Genomic DNA, 27168 nt, shown 5'->3' on the forward strand with positions numbered 1-27168 from the left:
GAAACTTGTACAATCAAAATACAAAAGTTTCTTTGAATCATATTTCAAAGAATCGTACACTAGTCCTTGCTAGAAACTTACTTGACCAACATTATGAATTATGTCCTCCACATGATCTTCACAATGTATATAAAAATGTTGAGATTGCAATCCATTACTAATCCATTACTATTTATAGAAAAACATAGTTAATGCATGAAAACCTTCCACTTTTTCAAAAAGGTGTGGTCATATCCTATTCAAGAAGATTTATTTTTGTATTTCATTAGTTCATAAATTTTAATCAACATTATTTATATTTCACAAAATTTTGATGGTATTTCGTATTGATCTTTAAGTGACATGAAACAAATGGTGGCGCTAAATCAACTACAAACAAATATAAATATGTACTTGAAGATCGAAAATTTTATGAAATATACAAAATGTGATTAAAATATATATTGATGAGCTATGGAAAAGTATATAGTCTTTCTAAATTTTCTAAATGGACAATTCAAAACTCAATATAATAGTTGTTATCATTCTTTTTTTTTCTTTTCAAAAAAACAGGAAATATGAACAACTGAAATTGGAGGTAGTAATCGATCTTTATATTAAATCTCAAATAGAAAATAATGGTTCACTCAATGTAATTAAACATTACGATTAAAATAACTAAAATTTGGTCAACAAGCACCTAAAATATGGACTTCTAAAATTAAACATTACAATTTATCAAGAGTTGGACAAGCCTAGAGCCAATACTGAAGGTCAACATAGCACATATAGGAATATATATATATATATATATATATATATATATATATATATATATATATATATATATATATATATATATATATATATATATATATTCAAGCTCAAATTTAATTAAGAAAATAACCTTCTAATAAAACTAAATAAATATTAATTTGGTCTATATAATCTAATATTAAATTTAATCTTAATTATAATCTTATTTGTATTAGTAATTTTAATTTTATTAATGTTGACTTTAATTTTTGTTTTAATTATATTAATATACTAATTTTAGTTATATCAATGTTTATGATTTGGCTTAAATTAATTTAGATCTTAATTCTAATTATATTTAATGGTGACTCTCGCAAAGAGAAGTTTTCACTAACACAAAAAAGTCTTTTAACGTCACTCCTATAAAGTTTGCCTAAAAAAAGTCCAACGTTAAAAATGACCAGTGACATTTTTGTAAATAACATGATTTTTTTAACGTCCGCCCGCTCCAGGTCAGACGTCACTTAACATCTTTAAAAAAACTCCGACGTCATTTAAAAAAGGACATCAGACCCCCTCACACCAGACGTCCTTTAACGTCAGACTACACCACCACCGACGTCACTTAACGTCGGACCCCCCACACCATCGACATTAAGTTTTGTTTATCTCTGCGCGAAACGCAGAAAACCTACTATGTTCATTGTTTCCACGAGCATTTCCCGTCAGCGACCCCATTTTCGACCTCCTCCAGGTGAGTTTCGAACATTTTTCACCATCAAACTTGTTGGGATTTGATTATGGGTTGATTTTACGTGTTTTGAACCGATTATTTTACGTTTTTATCCTCATTTGCAGCATTTTGAGATTCGTCCCACTTGCTCTTCGTCCCCATTTGGCCAGCAGTGTGCGGAGACCCTAGACTCCTTCTCAAAGTTCGTCTTTCAATTAGAAGAGGTTAGTTTTTCGTTGTATGTATATAATTGTTTGTTGTATGTATATAATTGCTTGTATTTTTTTATAATTGTCATTATAGTTTTAGTCTTAGACTATTTTTTTTTGATAATTTTTTTGGCCTATTTCATTTTTTATTTAAAATTTTATAATAATATTTGTAAAATTACGAAATAAAATTATATTTATTATTAGATATATGCATGTTTAAATAATTCTAATTGCATTTGATTTTTGAATATTATTGTTGCAGTGTTATTTTATATATGTAGATTTATTATACTTATTGTATACACTGGGCGAAACTTAGTTCCCGCTTGAGATTTAGTACAAATGATTAAATTTTTAATCGTTTGTATTAAATCTTGAATTGTCCAATTGGGCAGTTTAAAAAAATTATTTTTCATAATTTGCTACAATGTGTACATTGAGATTTATGCATAAATTTCATAAAATTTCGATTGATGCTAATTTGTGTTGTTCTCTAGATGCATACTTGATTGTGATCATGACCGATCACTTTCATTTCGTGTACTTCAGAGACCAATGCGAAATGCTGTCAAATTTTTTTGAATTTTATGATGTTTGACTTCTTTGTATACGTGTTAGCAAATTATGAAAAATAATTTTTTCGAATGGGTAGGGCCTAACCTTGTGAGAGTTAAAAGTTTGAAATTGATTGAGTTTTTTATGAACATAGTATGGATTGAAGCTGGATGAATGAGCGTCGCATCAGTGAAGATTATGAAAATGGGGTTTCTGAGTTTTTGCAATATGTTCAAGAACACGCAATCTCAAGTAACGGGACATATTTTTGTCCTTGTGTTCGTTGTCTTAATCAAATACGTCATGACTTTGGCACAATGTGTGATCATCTATTCATCTTTGGTATAATGGAAGTTATACACTTTGGACTTGGCATGGAGAAGTATTAGACAAGCCTACAACGTCACGAGGAACAAATTATGTAGACGACTGGATGAATGATCATTTAGAAGATATGGTATGTGATGTTAGGGAGGAGAATTTTGGAAAAGTTCATTTATATGATTCTCTTAAGTCCGATTCAGAGGAAGAATTATACCCAGGATGCACTAACTTTACGCGACTGTCAGCAACTTTGAAATTATTCAGTTTAAAAGCAAGGCATGGATGGACGGATACAAGTTTCACAGAACTGTAGGAGTTGTTAAAGGAGATACTTCCAAAAAATAACACGTTACCTATTCGTAATTATGAGACGAAGAAAGTTTTATGTCCAATGGGTTTGGAATATCAAAAGATACATGCATGCCCAAATGATTGTGTTTTATACAGAGACGAGTTTTGATACAATCCTATCCAGGAAAAAATATGATCGTTTTTGAATTTGAATCCTTAAGAGGCACGACACGAATAAATCAGAGAAGAACACGGAATAAGACAAAGATGAATGACGCAATAATCTAGCAGATTGATAAGTCAAGTGAAGATTCACCACAAAGATGTTAATCTTTGATAAGAACTAGAGGCCTAAGCCAAGAACAAAGAGAATCCTCTCTTTAATGAAATCAAATTCAATATATGACTAAAAGTGTCTACAATAATTTTTGGTACCTCTATATATAGGCATATGAGTTTAAGAAAACCTAAGAAAGCCCAAACCAAAACATAAACTAATTTATAAAAGAAAGCCCAAAGCCCAAAAACATAACTTATTTAAACCCAAAGTTTAAAAATATAAATTAATTTCCTAATAACTATCCTTCAAGAGTGCTTTAAGCCATAATCTTCATATCCTTAGAATTTTCACTTGCAGTTGCTTGTAGTATCAAAAGTCTTGAATAGATGTGATTTTCCAATCTCTTGCTCCTTGCCGTTGTCATAGGTCCTTTGAATTGTAAAGGTTCATCTTTAAGTTCTTCTTGTATGGAATCTAGGGATAGTCCTCTATCAAGTTTGCTTCACTGAAGGCGTGTCCAACATGTGGTTTATCGCGGTTTAAAAAGAAAATTGACGGAAATAGTGGCGATGAAGACAAAGATGGTCCATCTGCTAAGGTGATGTGGTACCTTCCTATAATACCTAAATTCAAATGACTATTTTCCATTAAAGAAGATGCAAAAAAACTTGAAATGGCACGTTGATAGAAGAAAGTGTGATAATCTTCTTCGACACCTAGCGGATTCTCCACAATGGAAGAAGATTGATGAAACATTTCCAGAATTTGGTGCAAAGCCAAGAAACTTAAGACTTGGACTTGCTACAGATGGTATGAATCCTTATGGGAACTTAAGTAGCAAACATACTTCATGGCCAATTTTGCTGTTTGGAAAATATTGACATTGTGTTTGGAAAACATCCAAAGAAAAAGACCACGGAGAAAAGCATTTGGAAGAAACGATCAATCTTCTTTAATCTTCCATATTGGTGTAAACTTGAGGTACGACATTGTATAAACGTGAGGCACGTCGAAAAAAATGTATGTGATAGTGTCATCGGGACTTTACTAAATGTAAAAGAAAAGACTAAAGATGGAGTAAAAGCACGACAAGATTTGGCTAAAATGGGAATCCGTTCTAAGTTACATCCACAACCAATTGGAAGACGAACCTACCTGCCTCCAACTTGTCACACTCTTTCTAGAAAAGAGAAGCAATTTTTTTGTGAGTGTTTAAGAAGTGTGAAGGTTCCCCAAGGTTACTCATCAAATATTAGTAGCCTTGTTTCTATGCAAGATTTAAAGTTAGTCTGTTTAAAGTCTCACGATTGTCATATGCTGATGCAACAACTTTTACCAGTAGCTTTTTGAACCATCTTACCTACTTCTATCAGAGGTATTCTAACACGTTTGTGTATGTTCTTCAATGTCATATGCAAGAAAGTTATTGACCCTCGAGTGTTAGACGATTTGGAAAATAAGGTTATTAGACTATTGTGTCAATCGATATCATGGTTCATTTGATAGTTCATCTTGTGAGGAAAATTCGATTATGTGGGTCAGTTTTCTTGAGATGGATGTACCCAATGGAGAGATACATGAAATTTCATGTTGGGATGACATCGCGGAGGTCGAGAATAACTTCCTATGGCAGGACCTTGTGGTATGTTTAGTTAAACCAACTATAGTATTTTTTATGTTATTGTTAACATAACATATTTTATCTTTAAAATAGCACAAATTTGAGAATACTCCGAACACTTAACAAATTAGAAAGAAAGTCTTATCTCACATAGCCATCAGATGGAGGGACTTCAAAGCAAGGCTCACACGTCTATATGTGTTTGGAGACAGACAACATGGCACTCCTTGTGCTAAGTACAAAATCTCTGAGGAGGAATGGATGCAATTTCGTGCATGTAGAGAGTCTGGAGACTGACAGGTTTGTTTTTTAAATTTGTTTATAGTCACACTAGTCATACATTATGTATTAAAACTATTAAATAATATTATGTGTGACAGTAAAAAAGGACAACAGCCCAACGAAGACAAAGACTTAATGATACACCACACGTACTCTTTCGAGGTGGCTATGCATTATTGGAGAAAAAATTGAAAAAGTCTCGTGCACAGTCTTTGGGACTTAAGTCCCCTGACCTAGTGGATGCAATTCCTAGGTACGAGATGTGGAAGGCTGCTCGGACTAAGTCCGATGGGCAAATGACATCACAATCAGCTCAAATCATATCTTAAAAAGTACAAACCCTATTTGACTATCATAGTTCATAAGTTTCTCCTTTTGATTAAACTTTCTTTTGTGGTGCAGGATGAATTAATTGAGCAAATGACTCAGGGTTTGTTTGTCGGTCATGGTCGGGACGATATACTCACAACGACAATTGGAAGACCAGAGCACCTAGGACGTGTGCGTGGTGTTGGAGGTGTCATTGGTCTTCGAAATTACGTTGGTCCTCCACAAAGAAGTAATGAATCGTTGAGTCAAGAGGCCTTGAGGAAGATGGAGCAACAAATAGAGGAAAGATTCAACCAACGCATGGGAATTATGGAGCAATGTTTTATGGAACAACTTCAACAACAACAACAAATACAAAGAACACTTGAAGAAAAGCTTTAGTCCATGCAGCAACAGAACATGGAATTATCCACTCAAGCTCCAACAGGACAACGTGTGAGTACAAAAGGCTCATGCTCCGGTGTAGATCATACTGACTACACAAGTTTGTATGAGTTATTGGTTGATGAAGACCCCCCACACGTAGTGGCCATAGGACGACAACTTCAGGGTGGGGAGACTATCCATGGTGTTCCTCTATTGCCCCAGTATGTGTGTGTGATGATTGATGAAGTTCGAGATCCCCATACTCAAGTGTTTGTGCCAACTTCAGAAATCCAATTTGTTAGGGAGGCTTTAAGCACATTTATTGCTTGGCTTAAAGCATTTATCATGTCATACTTTAGCCCACCGAAGGTATTATGACATCATCTTCTTAGTAGTTTAATCTTACAATTTATAAAACTTTTAATGCCAAACCTTTCTAAATCTTTATTTCAGTCCACTCATCTTGAAAAACATTCGGTTCGACGTCCACATGTTATACGTGAAGATGATGAAATGGCAGAAGCAGAAGATGATCCTCTAGGAAAGCTGTTTTTGAAATTACACAAGTTGAAAAGAGGACCGGTAGAGCTAAAGTGGGAGTTAAGAGTATTTGGCCTCCATTGTCATGTCCCATTGTACATTAACCTGAATGATGCAATAGAGATCATTACAAGAGACAAGATGTTAAACATTTCAGTCATACAACTATGGTGCATGTAAGATTTTTTTATTTTATTTCATATTTAAAGCAAGGAATTGGTACCTTTTAATATTATACCTAATTGTCTTCTTGTAGGTACATGGACAAAGTCATTGTGGACCAAGGTCGGTATTCCGTCTATGGATTCATTGAACCTCAAACAATTCAACCTTCGGAAAACTCACATGACCACATCAAACTTTATTTGCAAACATGGATGGTTGAGTCAAATAAAGAGATCTACTTTGCACCACACATTGATGCGTAAGTGTTTTTGATAGTAATATTTTATGAAGTATTATTAATTATTTCGGCTAAGTACTTGTGATTGATGGTAGGTATCATTGGCAACTATGTGTCATCATTCCAAGATAATGTACGGTTGTACGGTTTTGTTCATGCCATATGTTACAAAAGTAAGTATTATTTTTTTTCAATCCTAACATATGTATCTATGTTTCCAAAATTTCATTAGAATTGTGGGTAAGCCTAGAGACCAACAACTTAAAGTATTATATCCAAAGGTTAGAACTCATTCATTTTAAAGTTATTAATTTTTGTATGTCAACTTATGACTTTGATATGTGTTTATTTTATTTGTAATGTTCAGTGTAACAAGCAAGAAGATTCATGGGAATGTGGATATTATGTCATGTCTTGGATAAGAACAATCATTTGAGCTGCAACTAAAAATGAATGGATAGAGGTAATTATATATATATATATATATATATATATATATATATATATATATATATATATCTTTCACATATTATAAATCATATCAAACTTTAAAGAATGATATTCATACATAATGAAATTGTATTACTTTTTCAGCGGTTCAAGAATCCATCACCTTTACCAGATGACATTATCCACACACTAAGACAAGAGTGGGCAACATATCTATTGGAAAGATGAAGTTGATATCACAGGAATTAGAACTCCTTTAAAAAACTTTGTTGTACAAAAATATCATGTTGAAACTTTTGGTTTGGTGTTATTTATATTAGTTTAGAATATATGTTGAAACTTAAGTGTTATTAGATATAACTATAACTCCAAAATTGTGCTGAAATTATTATGAAACTGTTATGAAATTTTTTTTTCAAGTGTAGGAATATTGAAAACAATTTGACGTCTGGTGGTTCTCTAACAGATGTTATTTAACGTCTGAGCTTACCATGGCCGACGTTATTTAACTGTCAGAGCCTACCAGATGTCAAATTACTCTATTTTTTGGCTCCATTTAGTGCGAAAATTGACATCTGCTACTTTTGGCCCCGACGTTGGATAACGTCGGACCTCTATTGTCCCGACGTTAAGTGACGTCTGTTGTGTTTTCCGACGTTATTTTGACGTCATCAAGTACGACGTCGGTGTTTGGACAGACGTCAAAGCTCAAAAATATCAAACGTTAAAAAGTTTTTTTGTGTTAGTGTTTGTAGAGCTTAGCAAAACCAAGAAAATATAGTTGTATAAACGGTGAAAACGAAAAGTGAGACTCGTAAATGGAGGCTTTAAGTATATATTACATAGATTGTTATACACAATCGATGTAAAATGTGATTAAAAAAAGCAATTACATCCATTTAAAACAATATATGTAATATCCACCCTCGTTTGTTACAAGTTTGCCATTGTGTTTCTGTTTACAATAGTTAAACCAATTTTATTTGTGAATGTAAAATGTGTATTTTGCACCAGTATGATTCAGAATTTGGAAGGTTATTAAGACATGTTATGGAATAACAAAAAAGCTCTAAAAGGGAAGTTGAATATAACTCATAAAAATTTTCACAAATAATTCTAGAATACATATATGATAATTAGAATTTTGAATCCGGTTTTTATACGACAAGTTAGTCCGTTGAATCCCATTTTTAGCGAACAAACAGCATGATGGACTAAAATTTGTGACCCTTATTCATGTTACCTTAAATTCATTATGTGAAGTGCCTTGTGCCTATTCTTAAATTGTTGATTAATGGGATTGCATTCTCATTTCGAAAGGTAATTAGGATTAGATGTAAAGTGATATTATATTAATCATAATTATTTGAAATGAAATAAGTAATTGGTCGATTTAATGTATGATCATTTTGGCATTTATAAAAGAAACACACTTAAGATATACATATCTATCTATGTCTATATTTGAACGTAAAATAAATACGAACTGATATAATAAATTTAGACAGTCCTCATTCATGAAAACATTGACAGGATTAACAACATATACTAAAACCCTTATTCCCTAACTCATCACTACCTCTACACAACAACATCAGAGAATGTTTCAACATTTAGTACCCATGCCACTCACATAAAACTGTCGTAGTACTGAAAACAATAACAAGATGTTATATATATATATATATACAAAAGATATAGATTACTCATTACAATGATATACTTGAAACTATGATCTTATTGAGTCACATAGTGACACTAATTAACTCACCTCAACATTCTGATGAGCAGATTATTGGTTCATCTTTGGTGTCTACACTTTGAAGCTTTTCCTGAGCCTTCATGCATGCTTTATCTTCAGGTGGTTTCTGTTGCATTCCCAGCTCAGTGAGCAAAGCCTTAATCCACACAAACATGGAGCTTCCCAAGCTAACCCAAGAAATGGCTTTGCCAACTTCATAACTGTAAACCTGTCCTGAGAAACACCAACTCAAGAGCAATATGTTCCCATTGTAGAAGAAGACAGTGAGCAATTCAAGGAGCTTGAGAAACAAATACTTGACAGAAATTGGCCTGAGTAAAGGGTGGTGAGAAAGTGAATCAAAGTCCAACGTAGAAATCAGTGGGAAATGAGACAAGTACCCTTTCTTCACCTTGTGATCCTTCACCCACTCAATGATGTAATTAGCGAGCTTTGAAACCAGCAAGTGTAACAAGCCAATTACAATGTTGAACAAGCAGGTTTTGAAAATCTCATGGTTGAACTTCAAAGCAGCTTGCCAGTACCAATCTATGGCACCACGTGTGGCTCCCCAATACACCAAAGAGGGTACTCCGATCCCAACACAGATTCCAAGATGAGAGTGAATCTCGAGAGCAAATTTCACGTACAAACTGATGGGAATGCTTACACCCCATGACCATGGCTCGTTCATGAAGGCACTGGAGAGGGAGGAAGAGCCTTCATTGATGAAAGCTAGGATACAAATGGAGAGGAAGTGAAAGATTTTTTCAAAGTCAGGTCCTTGCAGAGCCATGCTGGTTGCTCAGAGGAGTGTTAGGGAAGGTTTCTCTGATGTTGGATCATTTGAAGAACTGCTTCACCAGAATAGGACCATTTATAGAACGCAAGAAATTTCCTTGAAATTTCCATTTTTCGTCATCATTTTGTAAGGGCTTGTTTTAAGTGTTGGTAAGTGAACCAGAATCTTCACAGAAGTTTCGTTTTGCCAATCTAGTGTTAAAGTAGTTGTAATTTTAGTACGTTTTTAATTTTATCGTGTGTTTGTTTTCTGTGTTAGCCTTTTAGTGGCAAATAATTCCTATCGTTTCTAAAATATATTTTTAGTTTATACATTCTTTTTCTTATAAATAAAAGTATAAAAAATGAGGTGAAAAAGAGAGTACGAAAGTGTCATTAATGAGGAAAAAAGTACTATTGTTGGGTTATTTTTGTACGTGTAGTTTAGAATTTTTGGGTTATAGTAAGCATCTAATTATTCATGCAAGCAATAAGTCTTGGACACTTTGAGATTTTATAGACACTGCTCTTTGAAAACATAATCCAACTCCAATTTGCCATTCCTAGTTCAATTATTTGATCCATTGTAATTTAATAATAATAAAAAATATATATGTATATTAATTAATGAGAAAATATGTCATTTGATATAATCATTTCATTGTGCATAATGTATATTAAGATTGACTTAATCACTCACTTGTTATTGTTTCTGACGACAAAGATTTTGAGATTTTATTTTTCTAATAGAACTTTCCTCTTCTTTTTTTTTTTTTTTTTTGTATTTTTAGTAAAGAATAACAATTTTATAGCACAATCTATTTGTTTTTCATTTCTCAACAGCGGAGGATTCGCAAGACAATATAAAATAAAAGAACAATTCAATCCCTGGCACCCAAAAATATCTATTCCTAAAAGGATTAAATTTGTTTTACTTTCCTGAATTTCTTTATAAATTGATTTTAGTCTTTATGTTAAACAATTTATATCTTATATTTTTAAATAATTAATACTAATAATTTTTATCAACAAATTACTCTAATGTTTGGTTAAGTAACTAGAGTAACTAGAAATATACGTGTGCTCGAGAGTAGAAGATTATTAGCAATATAAACCCTAAACCCTAAAGTTATTATCAGAATAACCATTGTCATGCTTGTCTAAAACCAATTTTTGACAAAGCTTTAGCGATAATTCACTGATAAAACCAATTTCAGCTTCCACTTACACAGTGCTTTATTATTACCGAATAAAAGTATTGTAATCCCTAATTCAAATGGTTCTGTTTTCCGAAATGCTGACAATATTCTGTGAACATTGAAACGTGCCATCCTCTTCCACCTTACAAATAAAGAGAAGAACCATATCCTTTTACTCTCTTTCGGATTGAATACGACTTGAAGAATACTAAACAAATTAAAACCGCTCCCAGAATTTATTCCAACTCAATAATTAATAAAATATACTTGTTGAAAGGAATTTATCAAAACTCAATTTTAAAGATCTTACTTTCTATTTAATAATTCGCATAATCTTGTAATTTTCAAAAAAAAAAGTTAAATTAATATTTAAGACTGTTTTCAGAATAAATATATATTGCTAGCATTCCTCGTTTCTAAATAATATACTTGGGTTCCTCTTTCTGCAACTAACTTGTGGTTGAGGGCTTAAAACAAACTCTACCTTACAATGATGCCTGGATTTCAGCATGAGTTATTCTTGTCCATCAAAATATTCCGGTGCACGAAAAGAAATTAAAAGAATATCGTGGACAAGGAGAGAAAAAGGTGTAAAGCAAATGTGCACTTAATAGAAATATGTAATTCTGTCAAACACAGTTCTGTAATAGATGTTTAGCACATCCAAAATATAGCACTCTTCTTGACCCACTTATCCCAGCACCCATAACCTATAATACACCATATCTTCCATTATGTTTCCACGACCTGAATTTCAAAATATATCGTTCATTGACCAAAAGTTCGAACCAAGGTATCATTTTCCCTCTCCAGGTCCACCAAAGAGATAACCCAGAGAAGAACCACCACCAGGGGCAGCATGGACCTTGGTTGAGGGTCGGTCCTGCAAATGAATTGGAAAAGAAATTCAGGCATCAATCCAAATGAATTCCAAAGATAACAGAGTCTTCTTAGCATGGCTGGCACAGACTTTATAATGTCATGAAAAGTAACATTTTAGTGTAGTTTGATTTTGCAAGACATCGTCACTTTAGTTCAATGAGGGGGTATGGTAATGAATTTGCCATGACAGTTCAAATAAGCACACATAGGACTAGATTAAAAATAAAGAGATAGGAAGTCAACACCCAGTAATGTAAGCAATACATATTTCATAAATAACAGTCGGTGCTGATATTCAAGGTAAAATAAATGAATATTAAGTATATTTATCCTCATTTGAGTAGATTCACCCTCATTGAAAAAGCATAACAATCAACTGATTCTTATGTATACAGCAATAAGAATCAAAGCTAGATAAAAGTTTTATCACTCACATTATTGATTGTTTCCACACTTGTTTAGATATTATTAGTACAGCTAACTAAATTAACATAACGAGACCTAACTGTTTAGAATTATGAACAAGCTAGGCAACAAATTAAATCATCATCTCTATAAACCCACAGTAACAAAATTATTATAGTACAATACATATAAGACGATTAAAACACATTAGGGACAACCAACATATTTTGTGTGCAGTTTAGCAGTTTTAATCCATCTTAGGGCCTTCAAACTTTCATAATTAGTTCAGGTGTCAGAGACATAATATAATACCATTACTGTGTGTTCATTGAAAGAGTTTAAGCTTTTTGTATAGTCAGTTCTTTTCAGAGTTAAACTATAATACTGACACAAATATTAAATATAAGTTAGAGGACACAAATATTACCGTGATGAAGTTGCCAGTGTTCTGGCCTTCAGTAGAGTGACTGTTGATACCAGCAGGCTTGTTAGGGTCTATTGTTTTAGGAGCATCAACCGGTTTTGAAGGAGGCACATCATTTACAGCCTGCACTTCAGGTTGGGCGTTATTTGTTGCAGGTTTTGGAGCTGGAGCCTCTCCACTGCCAAAAAGATAGCCTAATGAACTTTGACCACCACCATAGCTAACTCCACGACCCATGTTATTCAACTGATCTTTTAAACCTAAACTGTAGTTTCTGCCTTCAAACAAACAGACAATGATCGCATCAGAAGTTAGGAAATACACAACAAGAAAAGAAATGGTGAAATAACATGCGATAACCAACAAATATAGGTTTCATACCACATTCACATTCAACCACCCAGTTAACATTTATCAAATGTATTTTCACTAGCATTCAAACATCTGGTCAGACCTTATTGACACCAAATTTCTGTTTTACAACCACTTTTCTTCCTGCCAATTGATCTTACATCTCATTCAACTTTAGGCTTAACACCAATTCAAAATCACAATTTCGGCACTACAACAAAGCTTTTCGGGTGGCCGCCAGACTCCAAATTAAAAACTGAACCAAAATCTTTTAAAATATATATACAATCCAATCATTGAGTCAATGCACAAAAAAACGAAAACAACAAGCACATACTTGCAAAACAGAATAAAAAAAGAAAATGTTCTATCATCACGCATTTCTAATTGTTTCGGTGGAAACAGAGTAACAACCCTTCCGTTCCACAATTATCATTCATGTTTCACGGTATAAGAGCAAGCTCAACACCATGCGTTGATTCAAATCAATCAGAACAGAAATCTATTACATTAAAACCTATGATTCCATACCGCAAAATAAAAACGAAATTGAAAATTGGAAATGGATCTGAAGAAGGGAAATTAATGAGTTAGCAAGGGATCGCAAAATAAAATGCTAAATGAGTATCGATAATAGAAATGAAAAAGAGAAATTTGGGTGAAAATGGAACCCTAACGGAAGAAGAGAACCGAGTTACCTGTGGGTGAGGAAGGAGCAGATCTGGGAAATGGAAAGGCCAGGGAAAGGAAAGCGAAGAGAAGTGTGTTATAAATAGCCCTCACATTTCACACGTTTCGATGTACAGTATAAAATTGTTCTAAATATAATAATAAATTATCAAATTTAAATTTAAAAATAGATTATAAATGTAAAGGTTTTCTTTTTTAAGACTAATTATTTTCAAGCTTTTTCTCCATAAAGTGGTAAGTTTGTTTATTTTTATAAGATAAATGCTAAAGACATATTTTTAAACACACTTGTAATTAGGTAATACCTCTATTTTTTCACCCTTTATTCAAAGATTCAAAAATCTATAAATACATGTTGATTTCAAAGGAAATACTCACTTGATTCTTTATTCTCTTTTATACTATTATAATTCGATGTTTTATAAATTTTTATTAATTTAATTGTTAGAAAATCTTTTACAAGTAGATATCTCCTTAGTCTTCACTAACAACTCGGTAACAAATAATTGAAGTTATCAACTCGATTTATTTAAGTACCTTTCATTCACCTCGAAGGAACCACTTCCTCTTTTTAGTGACAATAGTTGGCATCCACCGTGGAACTCAGATAAAACTAGTAAGTAATAATGGTAAGTATTGACTGAGGTATGGTCATAATTGACCATCTTAAATAACACTAGTGTAAATATCTCATTTAATTACGCATTATAGGCTACAGTCACAAGAAAAATGAAACTTATAAATGGACGGTGGCATTTTATAAATTATTGGCAACGTATAAGCTACGATTCAGATAAAATTGTAGCCTATACATGCTAAATAAGGTTAATTTTATCATTTCTTTACTTGGCCCACACATAATATTATTGTTGCCTCCTCCCATCGTTGCGAACTTATCTCTCGTTTTCTTCCTCAAGTGCATTCAAGTCTGTTAAACTCATTTTCTTTCTTGTTTTCGAAGATTCACTATTGGATTTCATCTTGCTTACGCCCCATTGGAGGTGACCATCTGTGATGTTTAAAGAGCTCTTTATTCCACTAGTTTTCCCTTACTTTGACTTGATTTTATTCTCCGTTCAGGTTTGTTTTGCTTTTTATTATCTTCCTTAGTTTGTTGTCTTCGTTCACCATTTGTTGTGATTGCTTATTTGTTTTTTCGTAGTGACCACCATTATTGGCACATCTGCTTGTTGTATGGGATTGAGTTCTCATTCAAGCAACACGCTCCTAGGTTTGCATTCCTCTCTTCACCATTTTTAATGTGTTTAAAAATTATATGATGATATATTTAATTTAATTTTTGTTACATGTATCATGATAATTTTAGAGGATGATGAACCCTAAAACCTAAATGGTGTATACATGAACCCTAAATCCAAAATTTTGTATACCTGAATCCTAAACCCTAAATTTTGTGTACATGAAAGTATGACAAACTTAAAATGTAAAAGAATGATAATTCTCTAATTACTACTAGAAAACACCACAAAACTTTTAGAATTTTCTGAAGAATATAGGTAAGTGAAAAAATATATATGAAATGTGGACAAAATTAGATTATTGTGATGTGGACTTAAGGTAGGGTGGCCATCAATTACGGTCTATTTTAAAATATAAGTCAAGTTGGGCTGTCAAAATTGTTTTACTTGGCCTTTAGGGTCAAGTTTGTAAGACCCGTGAAAATTAATTAATTAAATAAATAATTAATTAATAAATGCGGGTAGGAAGAGCCTTTATGGCATTAAATGTTATTTGGTGTGACGTGGAAAAGTACTAGCTCAAGTGGTTGAGAGTACTTTATTGTGCGAGAGGACTTGGGTTCGAGTCTTATGTATGCCATTTATATGTTGTTTGATTATTTAAATTTTAACATTATGCATGATCCGGTTGTGTGATAATATGATTATAGTATTATAATAGTTATCACTAAATGAGAATTGGTGTAGTGGTTATGCTTTGGCCTCACTCATGAGTGGAGAACCCTTTCTAGTAGAAGGGGCCAGCCAAGAGGGTGGGTTTTCTGCATTTGGTCTGTTTTGGCTTATAAGGAGAACGAATTTTGGAATTGGGAGTGGCAAGTTTTGGGCGCACAAGAGGCGAATTGGGAGAAGGCTTGAGGAGAAACATCCTTGTCTTCTTATTTTTAGTCAAGAACTCCAGGTTAGGGGAGCTGAACTCAAAATTTTGTGTTGATTGTATGCAATGGCATGATTTTGATGAAAACTATGACCTGAAATTCATGATGCACATGAGGGGTTTTGGGGGTTGTGGGTTTGGTACTGTTTTATTAGAATTTTGACCCAAATGTATGAATATAATGGATTTATGCACTGGGTATGAAGTAGTTGTGTAAACTTGGCATTTTGGGAACCATATGGAGTCTAATTTATGCCTATGTGTTTTTGAAATATGTGTAAATTGTTCTGGTATGAATTGGAGTGTTGATTTGGGCATGGTTGCTGGTGTGCGTGTGTAAACAGAATTGGGGTCTGCATTTCTCGCTCAGGCGAACCAAGCTCGCCTAGGCGAGATTAGCAGAGACGCAATTCCTGTTGCTATGCGAACATCTCGCGCATGCGAGGGAATCTAGGTTGAGCGACAGACACTTTTGCCTAGGCGAGAATGACTCGCCTAAGTGAGGCCGCGAAGAAGCCTGTTTGAGTTTTGGGCGGGATTTCTCATTCAGGCGAGAAGATTGGTGTGTTGAGCGAACCAGGTCTCGCTTAGGCGAGTAGGGTTTGCCTGAGCGAGGTTGCGATGAGATTGATGTTCTGTTTATGTCGAATCCTCGTCCAGGCGAGGGGTTGTGTGTTTTGGGCGAATGTGGGTCTCGCTCAGGCGAGACAGGCTCGCCTAAGCGAGACAATGTAGTGCAGCCACTGCTGTAGGCTCGCTCAGGCGAGTTGGGCTAGCTCAAGCGAGTCTGATGGTTTAGCCTTGGCGTAGATCCTTGGCTTAAGCGAGATTGAAGCATTCACTATGTTTGTATGAGTTGTTTGGGTTATTTATTTGTTGTTCCTAACTATAGGAAGTTATATGCATGTGTTTGTGGTGGTTGGACTTGAAGGACTAAGTCCATAGGATTTTGGGATGTGCTTGGAATGAGTTGCGAATGAGGAGTTCGTGATGGGTGGACCGCATGCGGAACGTGAACTGTTTATTCACCGGAGGTACTCTTATTGGGATGAATGAGCGATGGAGTTCATTTCATGCTCAACTTGGGAATGCTATGAGCGAGGGAGTTCATAGTAAGAAAGGCGGGTATGCGGGTCCAGGTCCGAGCGAGGAGTTCGGATGAACGGGCGTGAGAGTCCGTGAAGCAGGACTACAAGCGAGATAGGCTTGTAGGTTGGACCACGAGCGAGGAGGGTCGTGGAGGCACAGGAAATCCCAAAGTTAGAGTACATGCATGAACTCATATTGGTTATGAGTGTGGGAAAGTGGGCGTTTTTGGAAACTTAATAAATAATTATGAATGAGGTGGGAAATTATTTCATATTTATTTATGGTTATGTGCATAGCTCACCCTATCTGTCTGTGTGTGGCGATGATCGGGTAATTTATTATCGGGGAGCAGATGATGTTTCAGGTGAGCCAGGAGCTGCTTAGTAGCGGAGAGTGGGCCCAGAGCACGTGGGGAATTTATAACTATTTTATTGTATTTTCATGTAAACCGAATATAGTTCCTTATGGTTTTTTTTTTTGGATTATTAATATTAAAGTTTAAAGTTGAAATTTCATGAGGTTTTGGGAAATGGATATATTAATAAATGAGGTATTTATTTTTCTTGCCTTGTATAATTAATTATTGAGTATTTATTTAATTATTTTAAGTAATATCCTACCGGGATGTTACAAAGTTTAGCTAGTTCAAGGTACTTGTGTTATAATCTTATAATAAATTAATTGATTACAACAAATATTCATTTTACAACTTTTGGATTACATGTAGAAATGACAATGTAGGATGAATCTTGTGAGTTAGCCAATAACTTGCTATAAGAGGTATGAGGTGGGTTGAATTAAGCACTTCACCCTACATAAGCCTCTCCTACGTAATTCACAGCAGTGGTGGATCTTGACTATGATTTCTGGAGGAGCTAAAATAATATACTTAAATTTATATATTTAACATTTTTGTTACTCATTCACTTAAAATTAATATATAATTTAATATAGTTATAAATATAATAAAAAATACACATATCTAAATGATTGTCATTCGTTTTTTCATATTCTTGAACTTAACAAATAATTGAATCATATATAAATTTTTCAACTATTTTTTGTTCAATGTAAATAATCATATTATATGTAAAATATTCATTTCCCATTTACTAATGTGCACATATCAATTCAAAAGTCATCACAAACTTTTATTTCATCATTGTTATGCTTATGCGATGAGCAACCTTATTGTCTTGTTCTCATCTTCTCTTCTTTTTTATCAATTTTAAAAAATGAATTTATTCTTTTATTTTTTTTTATCAATATACCTATCTATAAAACAAGTTTAAGACTAATTTTTTTTTATAATATAATCAAAAATTGAGAGACATAATTACTAAAAAAAAGTATGATAATCAATCAAGTTACAATTAAAAATCCTCTATTAAAAATCACATAATACATTACTTGCTCTTCTATATTCATAAAAAAGGAATATACAAAAGGGTAATGAGATAAAAAAAACAAGGTTAAATATTAAACAATTATTGCACTACCAAGTGAGATAAGATAATTTTTTTTCTTTAAGAATGAGAGAAGACATGAAAAAAATGAGGACAGAAATAATGAGTTTCTGTTTAACTTTTTTTCATTCAATAACAAAAGAAATCAGGTAGGGATGAAAGATGAGTACAAAACGTAAAAAAACCCAAAAAACAATATGAAATAAAATTAAAAATTATCTTAACAATTTTATTTTATCATATTCAATTTTATATTATACTATTTATTAACATTAAATGTTATATTTTATAAAAAAAATAAAAGATACATAATTTAATTTTTATTAATTTTCGATGTACTATTATCTAAATTAAAGTAATAATTATAATTTAAAAAATTTTAAAATATATATAATTTAAAAAATTTAAATATATATAACTTTAAAAAATTTTAAAAAAATTGGAGGGCCGTAGCGTGCCTGCCCCATCGGGGCTTCGCCACTGATCCACAGGCCACATCAGGCAAAGAATGGGTGGATATGCTCCCGACCCGACAACCTGCATTAATTTTTTTTTAATATTTTATTTTTACTTAATAAGAATTTAATAAGAAGTTAATTAAATTAAAAATTTTCAAATTTATTATGAACTCAAATTTAATTAAATCTTATGATAGATAGAAAGATATATTTTAGAAAATTACCTTATTTTAAAAACAATCGTTTTGTAATTTTAATGTTATAAGTATTATATTCCATTATGTCTTATTTGTTTTATGTTGTTGATCAAATAAATAAATAAATATATATATATATATATATATATATATATATATATATATATATATATATATATATATATATATATATATATATATATATATATAGATCGTTCTCATACTATCAAATTCTGACATGAACTAACCGGTGGCAGCCACAGGCGCACACAAGATCTTTCACCATCTTTTACAATATTGTGTGAACCATGTCCATGAACAAACGAATTCTGACGACTAGAACACATCCTAAAATTATCATCTCACAAAAAATCTAGGTTATCTTTTATATTGAAACCAGAGGTAATAAGAAACTGATTTTAAAGATTCCTTATCCTGAATAAGGAAAATGATAAAGTAACTCCATAATTTGACTCATTTTTTGACTTCATGAGGTGGCTTGTGTAGGTGACTTTTATTTTTTAAATTAAAATAAATTTTATAAAACCATTTAGATGCAAACGTGGCTTTTATTTATTTTTTTATTAAAATTTCTTTTGTAGAAAGACGTAATGGACAGTGGGTGTGAGTGTGAAAATTGAAAGGGCGAGAAAGAGTTTTCTTTGTGCAGACCCAACAGAAACGAAGAAAGGGAAAAGAAAGAAAGGGGAAAGGAAGAAAGGAGAAAGGAAGAAAGGAGAAAAAGGGAGAAATCGAAGTGTGTTGAAGTGAAATCAAGTACACTTCTTTAACGTGTGTTGTAGTGAAATCGAAGAAGAAGAAGAGAGCAGAAGAACCTTGCGGAGTTAGGGTTTTTGGTGCTTTCCATTGTTTGATTCAACGTCGTGGTTGGTAGGTTTGGTTTTTTTTTTTTTTTGCATTTCTGTAATACGCCAACACGTTGGTGGTTTTTTTTTTTTTGAAATCGCCGTTGTGGGTCTTTAGGTTAAGGAACTAAGATTTTGTTTTGTTTTTGGTGGCATAGTCGTCGGAGTCATTCTTTAAAGGCAAAATTTACATCTATCTTGTGCAGGTGAATTGTTAGAACACCGTAATCGAAGAAGAAAAAGGGAGAAGACGAACCTCGCGAAGTTAGGGTTTTTGGTGTTTTCCATTGTTCGATTCAGCCCGATGGTTGGTAGGTTTGGGTTATTTTTTCGTTTCTGTAATACGCAAAGACGTTGGTGCTTTTTTTTTTTTTGAAATCACCGTCGTGGGTTTTTAAGTTAAGGAACTATGATTTTGTTTTGTTTTTGGTGGCATAGTCCTGAGAGTCTATCTTGGTGTGTATGGTGATTTGCCGCAAGGTATGATTCATTGTTAAATTTTAATGACATGTGTTTTATTACAAATAATGGTTGTTTCATCTTAATGAAGTCTTTCTTGGTGTGTATGGTTTTTAATGAACCAAGTACTTTGATAGGTGCATGAATACTAGTTTTCTGAATAGGTTGATTAAAACTGTTTGATTTTTTTGGTGATGACCTGTGTGCACAGAAGTGATGACCTGTGCTGCATTTTTTGCAATAATGTGGTATCACTCAATTTTTTGAACTTCAATACTATATCAGTCAATATGTGTTTATGGGGTGATTCACTTTGGATAATCTGTGTTGATTTGTAATTATTTCTTTCATGTGGTTTCATCCGCAAGTGGATTAAACATGTCTGATGTATTGGTGATGACTTGTGTGCACACAAATGATGACCTGTGCTGCATTTTTTGCAATCATATGGTATCACTCAATTTTTTGAACTTCAATACTATAACAGTCAATACTTGTTTATGGGGTGATTCAATTTGGATAATCTGTGTTTATTTGTAATTATCTCTTTGATGTGGTTTCATAGCCAAGTTGATTACACTTGTATGATTTATTGATGATGACCTGTTTGCTCACAAGTGATGACCTGTGTTGAGTTTTTTGAAAGCATGTGGTATGACTCAATTTTTTTATCTTTCATGTCGTACCAGTCAATAATTGTTTATAGGGTGATTAAGTTTGGGTAATATGTGTTGATTTGTAATTATTTATTTCATGTGGTTTCATACCCAAATGGATTAAACATGTCTGATTTGTTGGTGATGACTTGTGTGCACACAAGTGATGACCTCTGCTGCATTAAGTGATTATATGATAAGTGTTTTGTGCACGAGTGGTAATTGTTCAAAGTGAGAAGAAATACGTTGAAGTGAGTCTGAGTGTGGACATTGTGCTGACCTGAGTTATGTATTTAGGTGATAAATATGAGAGTGGTTAGTGAGGGAAGTGATTTCAGTGTTGACCGCAAGGTATGATATATTTTGGAATTCAATTTATTTTGAAATTTGTTATGATAAAAGTGACATAACTCTATTTTTTTAATGTTCCAGATTTGTTTTAGGCATTCATGCCGGAAAAAATTGATTGGTAGTTCGAATAAGAAGTTAACAGAGGAACAAAAGTCATTTATTCGAGGAACACCATTTGGATGGTTGGTTGAGTTGAAAGAGTCTGTGAAAATATCTAGGAATCTTTTGAGTCTGTTAATTAGTTGGTGGGTGGAAAGGTTGGGGGGTTTCACATGAGTACAGAAGTTGTTGGATTTACCTATTTAGATGTATGTCTTGGTCTAAGTTTGAGGGTGGTTTGTGAGAACATTGATTTAAACCAGGAAGGGTTAAATAGTGATTCAAAGAATTTATTTGGAGCTGCCAAACTTGTTCATATCGAAATGGTATATGATTACATTTTAAAACATATTAAAGAGCTTTGTTTAGAGGATTTTGGTAAGCTTTACGTTTTGTTAGGAATTTCTGAGTTTTTGTTGCCCAATCGTAGTGGAACCTTTTATATTTTGTTCAACATTGTTGATGACCTTGGTAGTATTGGGAAATAACACTATAGGTTGGGTTTTTTTTGTACAATTTTTTTTTTTGAAATGTGTCATCTATACTTATTGATGGTTGTTGTGAATTGTTGCAGGTTGTTGCAGATGTTGCTGTCTCTGCAGAGAGTTGACCAATTCCTTTGTTAAAGAAGGTTTTAAGGTATATGGACGTTGAAATAAGGGTAGTAAAATAGTTGGCTTAATTAAAGTTGTTGAACATCAAGAAAGTGTGCTAGGGGAGTTGCAAAAAGAACTTTTAGACTTGAATGCAATGATGATTGAGAGGAAAAACCAATGCCAACAGCACGAGGGCAAACTAAATTTTTCTGAGGTGGGTGAACCAAGTGTTGGTGATTTGCATACATCTAATTCCAACCACCTCAAGGGCTTTATTGAATTTGGCGATTATGGTGAGAGGGGTCATGTCGAAGAAGAACATTTTCCAAATCAGGAAGCACAAGAATCCGAATAGAGCAACATGTATGTCCGACAAGGGATGATCCTCGAATGCGTGTCAAGAGTTTTGCAATAAGAACTCCTTTTGCAACATATAGTATGAGGAAGCGCCATAAGTAGTTGATTTAGAAAATTTATGTTTGTTGTAGTTAGGATTTATATTGCTAACTTTGGTATTTTTTATGTGTAGACTTTGTGGAAGGGATTTATGAGAATTTTTTTGTTTGGCTTACTGATTGATTTATGAAATCCTGAGTGGTTTATGTGAAGTTATAGCTGAATGTTGTTCATCCTAATTTTCATTGAGTGCGAATAAAGTTTATAGCAAGTAAAAAGGTAATATGTATGTGGTCATGAATTTAGTAATATTGGTTACCACACAGATCACAAATAAGTAATTGTGTGCAAAATGTTGTTCACAGGTCAACACTTAATATATCATTGATCTACATTTAAAAATCTGAGAGTTATCATGTCTTTCATGTTTGACCAATTATAACACACTAGGTTAATATATAATATGTGATGTAGGACTTGTGAACCAAATAGCCCATACCAAAATTGATGTTCTTTGAAAAAGTTTACTCTAATCTCATACCAGATTTTTTCTACATGTGCAAATTTTTTGGACCAGGTCATTACTTAATAGTTCTTGAGTCATCATATAATTTTTATAAAGATAAGAAGAATATCATGTTGGAGTTGTGGATGAATTATCCCACATGAAGTTTGTTGATGTTGAATATGTTTCATATACGTAATTAAGGTGTTATATTTCATTAAATATGGACTACTTATTGACACCCTTACCTAAATACCTTAGATTATGAGTGTGTTCAAAATGTGAAGCGTAGATCAACACCTTAATAGTGAAATGATCAATATTTAAAATTATCACAATTATGATGTTTTTCCTCTTTTATCAATTATCCCACACCTAGTTTGGTAAGATTTTTATTCGTAGAATATATGTTAGTAAGTTTTATTAATTAAAAGATAATGGGTTTAGCAAAGACCACGAATTTTGAAGGTGTGCAAAATGTTTAGTGTAGGTCAACACTTAATATTTGATTGATAAACATTTATTATTGTGATAGTTGGCATGTATGTTATGTTCCACTTTACCACAATTTTCCCACAGCTTCATCATGGGCAATATCCTACATTATATTTTATTCAATTTATGTGATTGACTCTAAGTGAGGTTCATACTGAAACCCTTTCCATACATTAAAAATTTTGAGGGTGTGCAAAATCTTTATTGGTGGTCAACAGTTAATAGTACATAGATAACCATATAATATTTCTTGAGTTGAAATCAATGCCCTGTAGGAGGTGTGGACTAAGATCATCAACGTTTGTTGTTGAAGTGACAATGAGTTACATGGATACCAAAGTGCACAAAATAAGTTTAATATCATACATGTAGCAGATCCTTCCAAACACCTAGTGTCATGAAAATTAAAATTAACAACAGAATAAAAGACATTAAAACAAAGTAACAAGTACAACCTACAAACATTGTCTACATCATCATCATCACTAACCACATTTTCTTAATCTTGTTAATTATGTCTCACAAGGTGATTAGTTTCTTCTCAAACAATGAACCTACTACCCCACTTACATCAACATCAAATTCAACACATTTACCAACCATACTAAGACCTAGGCATATACAAACATCATAAACTATATACAAACATCATAAAATAACCCCACCAAATGCTGACCTACACGAATGTATTCCCCTTGTGGAACCCATCTACGCAAAACTTCCCTCAACAAATGACAATTTATTTCCAACGCGTTGTCCACCTCCAAACACCATCTAAATGGTGTTTCCTGAATCCGCTTACGGTGGGTGTCTTTGAGTACATTGTTTACTTCAACAATGTACTTGCTTTCGCACCTATGCACAATTTGCACCTATAGTACCATAAAAAATTTAACATATATTATAAAATAAAAAATAAATTATATCACATAATGATTCAAAATATACCTAATCAACATTTTTCACGAACTTCGTCTTCTTCCCCTTATTGCCTGCTTCCGGACTACATTTGTGTTGACATTTACTAGACATCTTACTTACAATTCCTAAATAACATACCAAGTTCATTGAAATTCATCAAACACATATCTATAAAGGAACACATATAACTGTAAATTGATCAAATGCACCAAAGTTAATCACCTCATAAACAAGTATTGACTGGTATAACAAGAAAGATAAAAAAAAAATTGATTGATAACATGCTTGCAAAAAATGCAGAGGTCATCACTTGTGTGCACACAAGTCTTCACCAAAAAATCAGACAAGTTTAATCAACTTGAGTATTAAACCACATGACAAACATAATTACAAATCAACACAGTTTACCCAAAGCTAATCATCCCATAAACAAGTATTGAGTCATACCACATGCTTTCAAAAAATTCAACACATGTCATCACTTGTGAGCGAACAGGTCATCACCAATAAATCATACAAGTGTAATCAACTTGGGTATGAAACCACATCAAAAAGATAATTACAAATCAGCAAAGATTATCCAAAGTGAATCACCCCCATAAACAAGTATTGACTGGTATAGTATGATAGTTCAAAAAATTGAGTGATACCACATGCTTTCAAAAAATGCAACAAAGGTCATCACTTATGTGCACACAAGTGATCACCAACAAATCAAACATGTTTAATCCACTTGGGTATGAAATCACATGAAAGAAATAATTACAAATCAACACATATTACCCAAACTTAATCACCCCATAAACAATTATTGACTGGTATGACATGAAAGATAAAAAAATTGAGTCATACCACATGCTTTCAAAAATGGTTGAACAACCCAAACCCAATGGAGGAGACGTTTCGATAGAACTCCCTTTCACAACAAACGCCCGTCGTCAACAAAACCCCATCGTCAACAAAACCCCGTCGTCAACAAACCCTTGTCATCAACAAACCCTCGTTGTCCGCAAACCCTAACCCTTTCAAGATTTATCCACGAGAGAGAATCCGTCTTCTGTGTTCAACGTCTTTTGCTATCTTCTTTCGTCAGACGAATCACTCGAAAAACCATTGTCGTTGGGGGTGAAAAGAGAAACAATACAAGTGCGCAGGAGAGACCACTCAAAAACCACTCGAAAAACTATTCAAATTTTCTTTAAAAGCCACGTATGCATCTAAATGGTTTTATAAAATTTATTTTAATTTAAAAAATAAAAATCACCTACTCATGTCACCTCATGGAGTTAAAAAAGGGGTCAGAATATGGAATTAGTTTTTCATTTTCTCTTGAATAAACAAGTTATCAAACAGTCTTTTAAAAGATAAACTACACTAATCATAAATTAACTGACAAAGCAACATTCACCACCGTGGAATTGTAAAACTTGTGTTTAACTTATTCATAAGTTTGTGCGCATTAAAATTTCTTTATGCGTAGGATTTGAAAGTGACACGGGTTATCATTACAAGCACAAAGTGAGGAAAAACTAGCAAATTGAAAGCGAAAATATTGTTTAAAACAGGAGAAATTTCTTTTAGAAAGAAACGCTAAAAACAATCTACAAAACATTGCATCCGTGTAATGAAACCGGTCCTTATCCTATAGATTGAGTACTCAGTGATACCAACATGACAAAGCAAAAAATATACTGATTTTCATGTTTTAGTAACCCTCAAATATTGCAGATGTGGGGAGAAAATAACAGTAAAGAAATACCCAATGGCCCTCATCTAGAAATTGATGTGCAGTGTATATAAATAAGTGGATTCAAAGAACTTCGCAGCTAATCATACATTTCAAATTGTACAAGTTTAAATTGAGCCATTCAAAATGATGCAGAAATTAACATTAATAAAAATAAAATAAAATAGTCTGTACACAATTTCAATGGCGAGCCACCACAGCAATCAGGTCACAACTGTAAGGTGCACCCTACCATCACATACTTGCTCCTCGATCTTAGTGGCCAATAAGGCCCAAGAGAAAATAATGTGACAACAACCCAGCAAGAAGAGGTGCATGTCATTAGAGGATTAATTGACATCTCCACATACCAAGCAATGCCAAAGACAATCCCAATTAAATCTCAAAACCTGTCATTATGAAAATATCCATCAAGCAACGAGGGGACAAAATCGTGAGCTTGTATTGATCTGTTCCAACAGACAATCAAGTAACCTACAAAATGAAAAATCTAATATCTCAGCACCAAATATATGAAAAAGAATGCAGTGTTTAAACCAACAACATCCAAAACTAACGATGTCCCAATTTTCTTGTCTATATGCAGAAAGCATAACCATGAGAATGTTTGGAAGTACATCAACTTGATTTCTAAATATTGCATAAGAAATGAGAAGGAAGTATCTATTGCAACTGTTCTCTGGTGTATTTGGTTATATCCACATATATAAGCAAAGCAAAGATACATAAGTGGAAATTCTCAAGAACTAAAGATCACAAAACCAAATCAAAGAGGAGAAAAAAAAGAGATCAACAAAACATTTAACATGGTGTGCCAATCTCACCAAAGATCTGATAAAAATATCACTAAACGACAATGATAAAATCAAAGGAACCAGAAAAACTAGCTGACACCAAATGAACTCTATAGAAGAATGTTGTGCTGAGAAGGTTCTAGCATTTCTTTTCAACCATATACACCAACGAAATCCAGCCTAAGAACAATGACAGCTTTCTGGTCTCTTTGATCTTATTATCAAATCCTATGAATTTTACACGTAGGAACTTTTGAAGAACATGGGGCAAACCCAGTGTTCATCAAAAACATCAAACTAGTTATTTTAGAGAAATGAAGCTAAGGGGGGCAACGCAAGAACA

At 33.1% G+C, this 27168-nt stretch overlaps 1 protein-coding gene and 2 pseudogenes across 2 annotated transcripts; 2 read left to right on the plus strand and 1 right to left on the minus strand.

Annotated features, from left to right (window-relative positions):
* Positions 1–1431: 1431 nt before the first annotated feature.
* The window catches only part of LOC146888447 (uncharacterized), a 45581-nt pseudogene continuing 19844 nt past the window's right edge, over positions 1432–27168 (plus strand).
* On the plus strand, positions 5649–6849 carry LOC146888448 (uncharacterized; annotated as a pseudogene).
* Positions 11434–13720, minus strand: SP1L2 (SPIRAL1-like2). 2 transcript variants are annotated; one of them, XM_028059588.2, is made up of 3 exons: positions 13603–13720; positions 12557–12831; positions 11434–11725 (listed from the first exon to the last, which is right to left on the minus strand). In XM_028059588.2, exons 2-3 carry the CDS (start codon positions 12788–12790, stop codon positions 11639–11641), a joined length of 321 nt encoding a protein of 106 aa, XP_027915389.1. In that variant the 5' UTR covers positions 12791–12831; positions 13603–13720; the 3' UTR covers positions 11434–11638. The 2 variants fall into 2 exon arrangements, with proteins under 2 accessions (XP_027915389.1, XP_027915390.1); XM_028059589.2 differs by having other exon boundaries at positions 12557–12827; positions 13603–13709.

Source organism: Vigna unguiculata, chromosome 2, assembly GCF_037176805.1.
Source record: "Vigna unguiculata cultivar grain cowpea cultivar isolate G323 ecotype 2 chromosome 2, ASM3717680v1, whole genome shotgun sequence".
NCBI classification, from domain to species: Eukaryota; Viridiplantae; Streptophyta; class Magnoliopsida; order Fabales; family Fabaceae; genus Vigna; species Vigna unguiculata.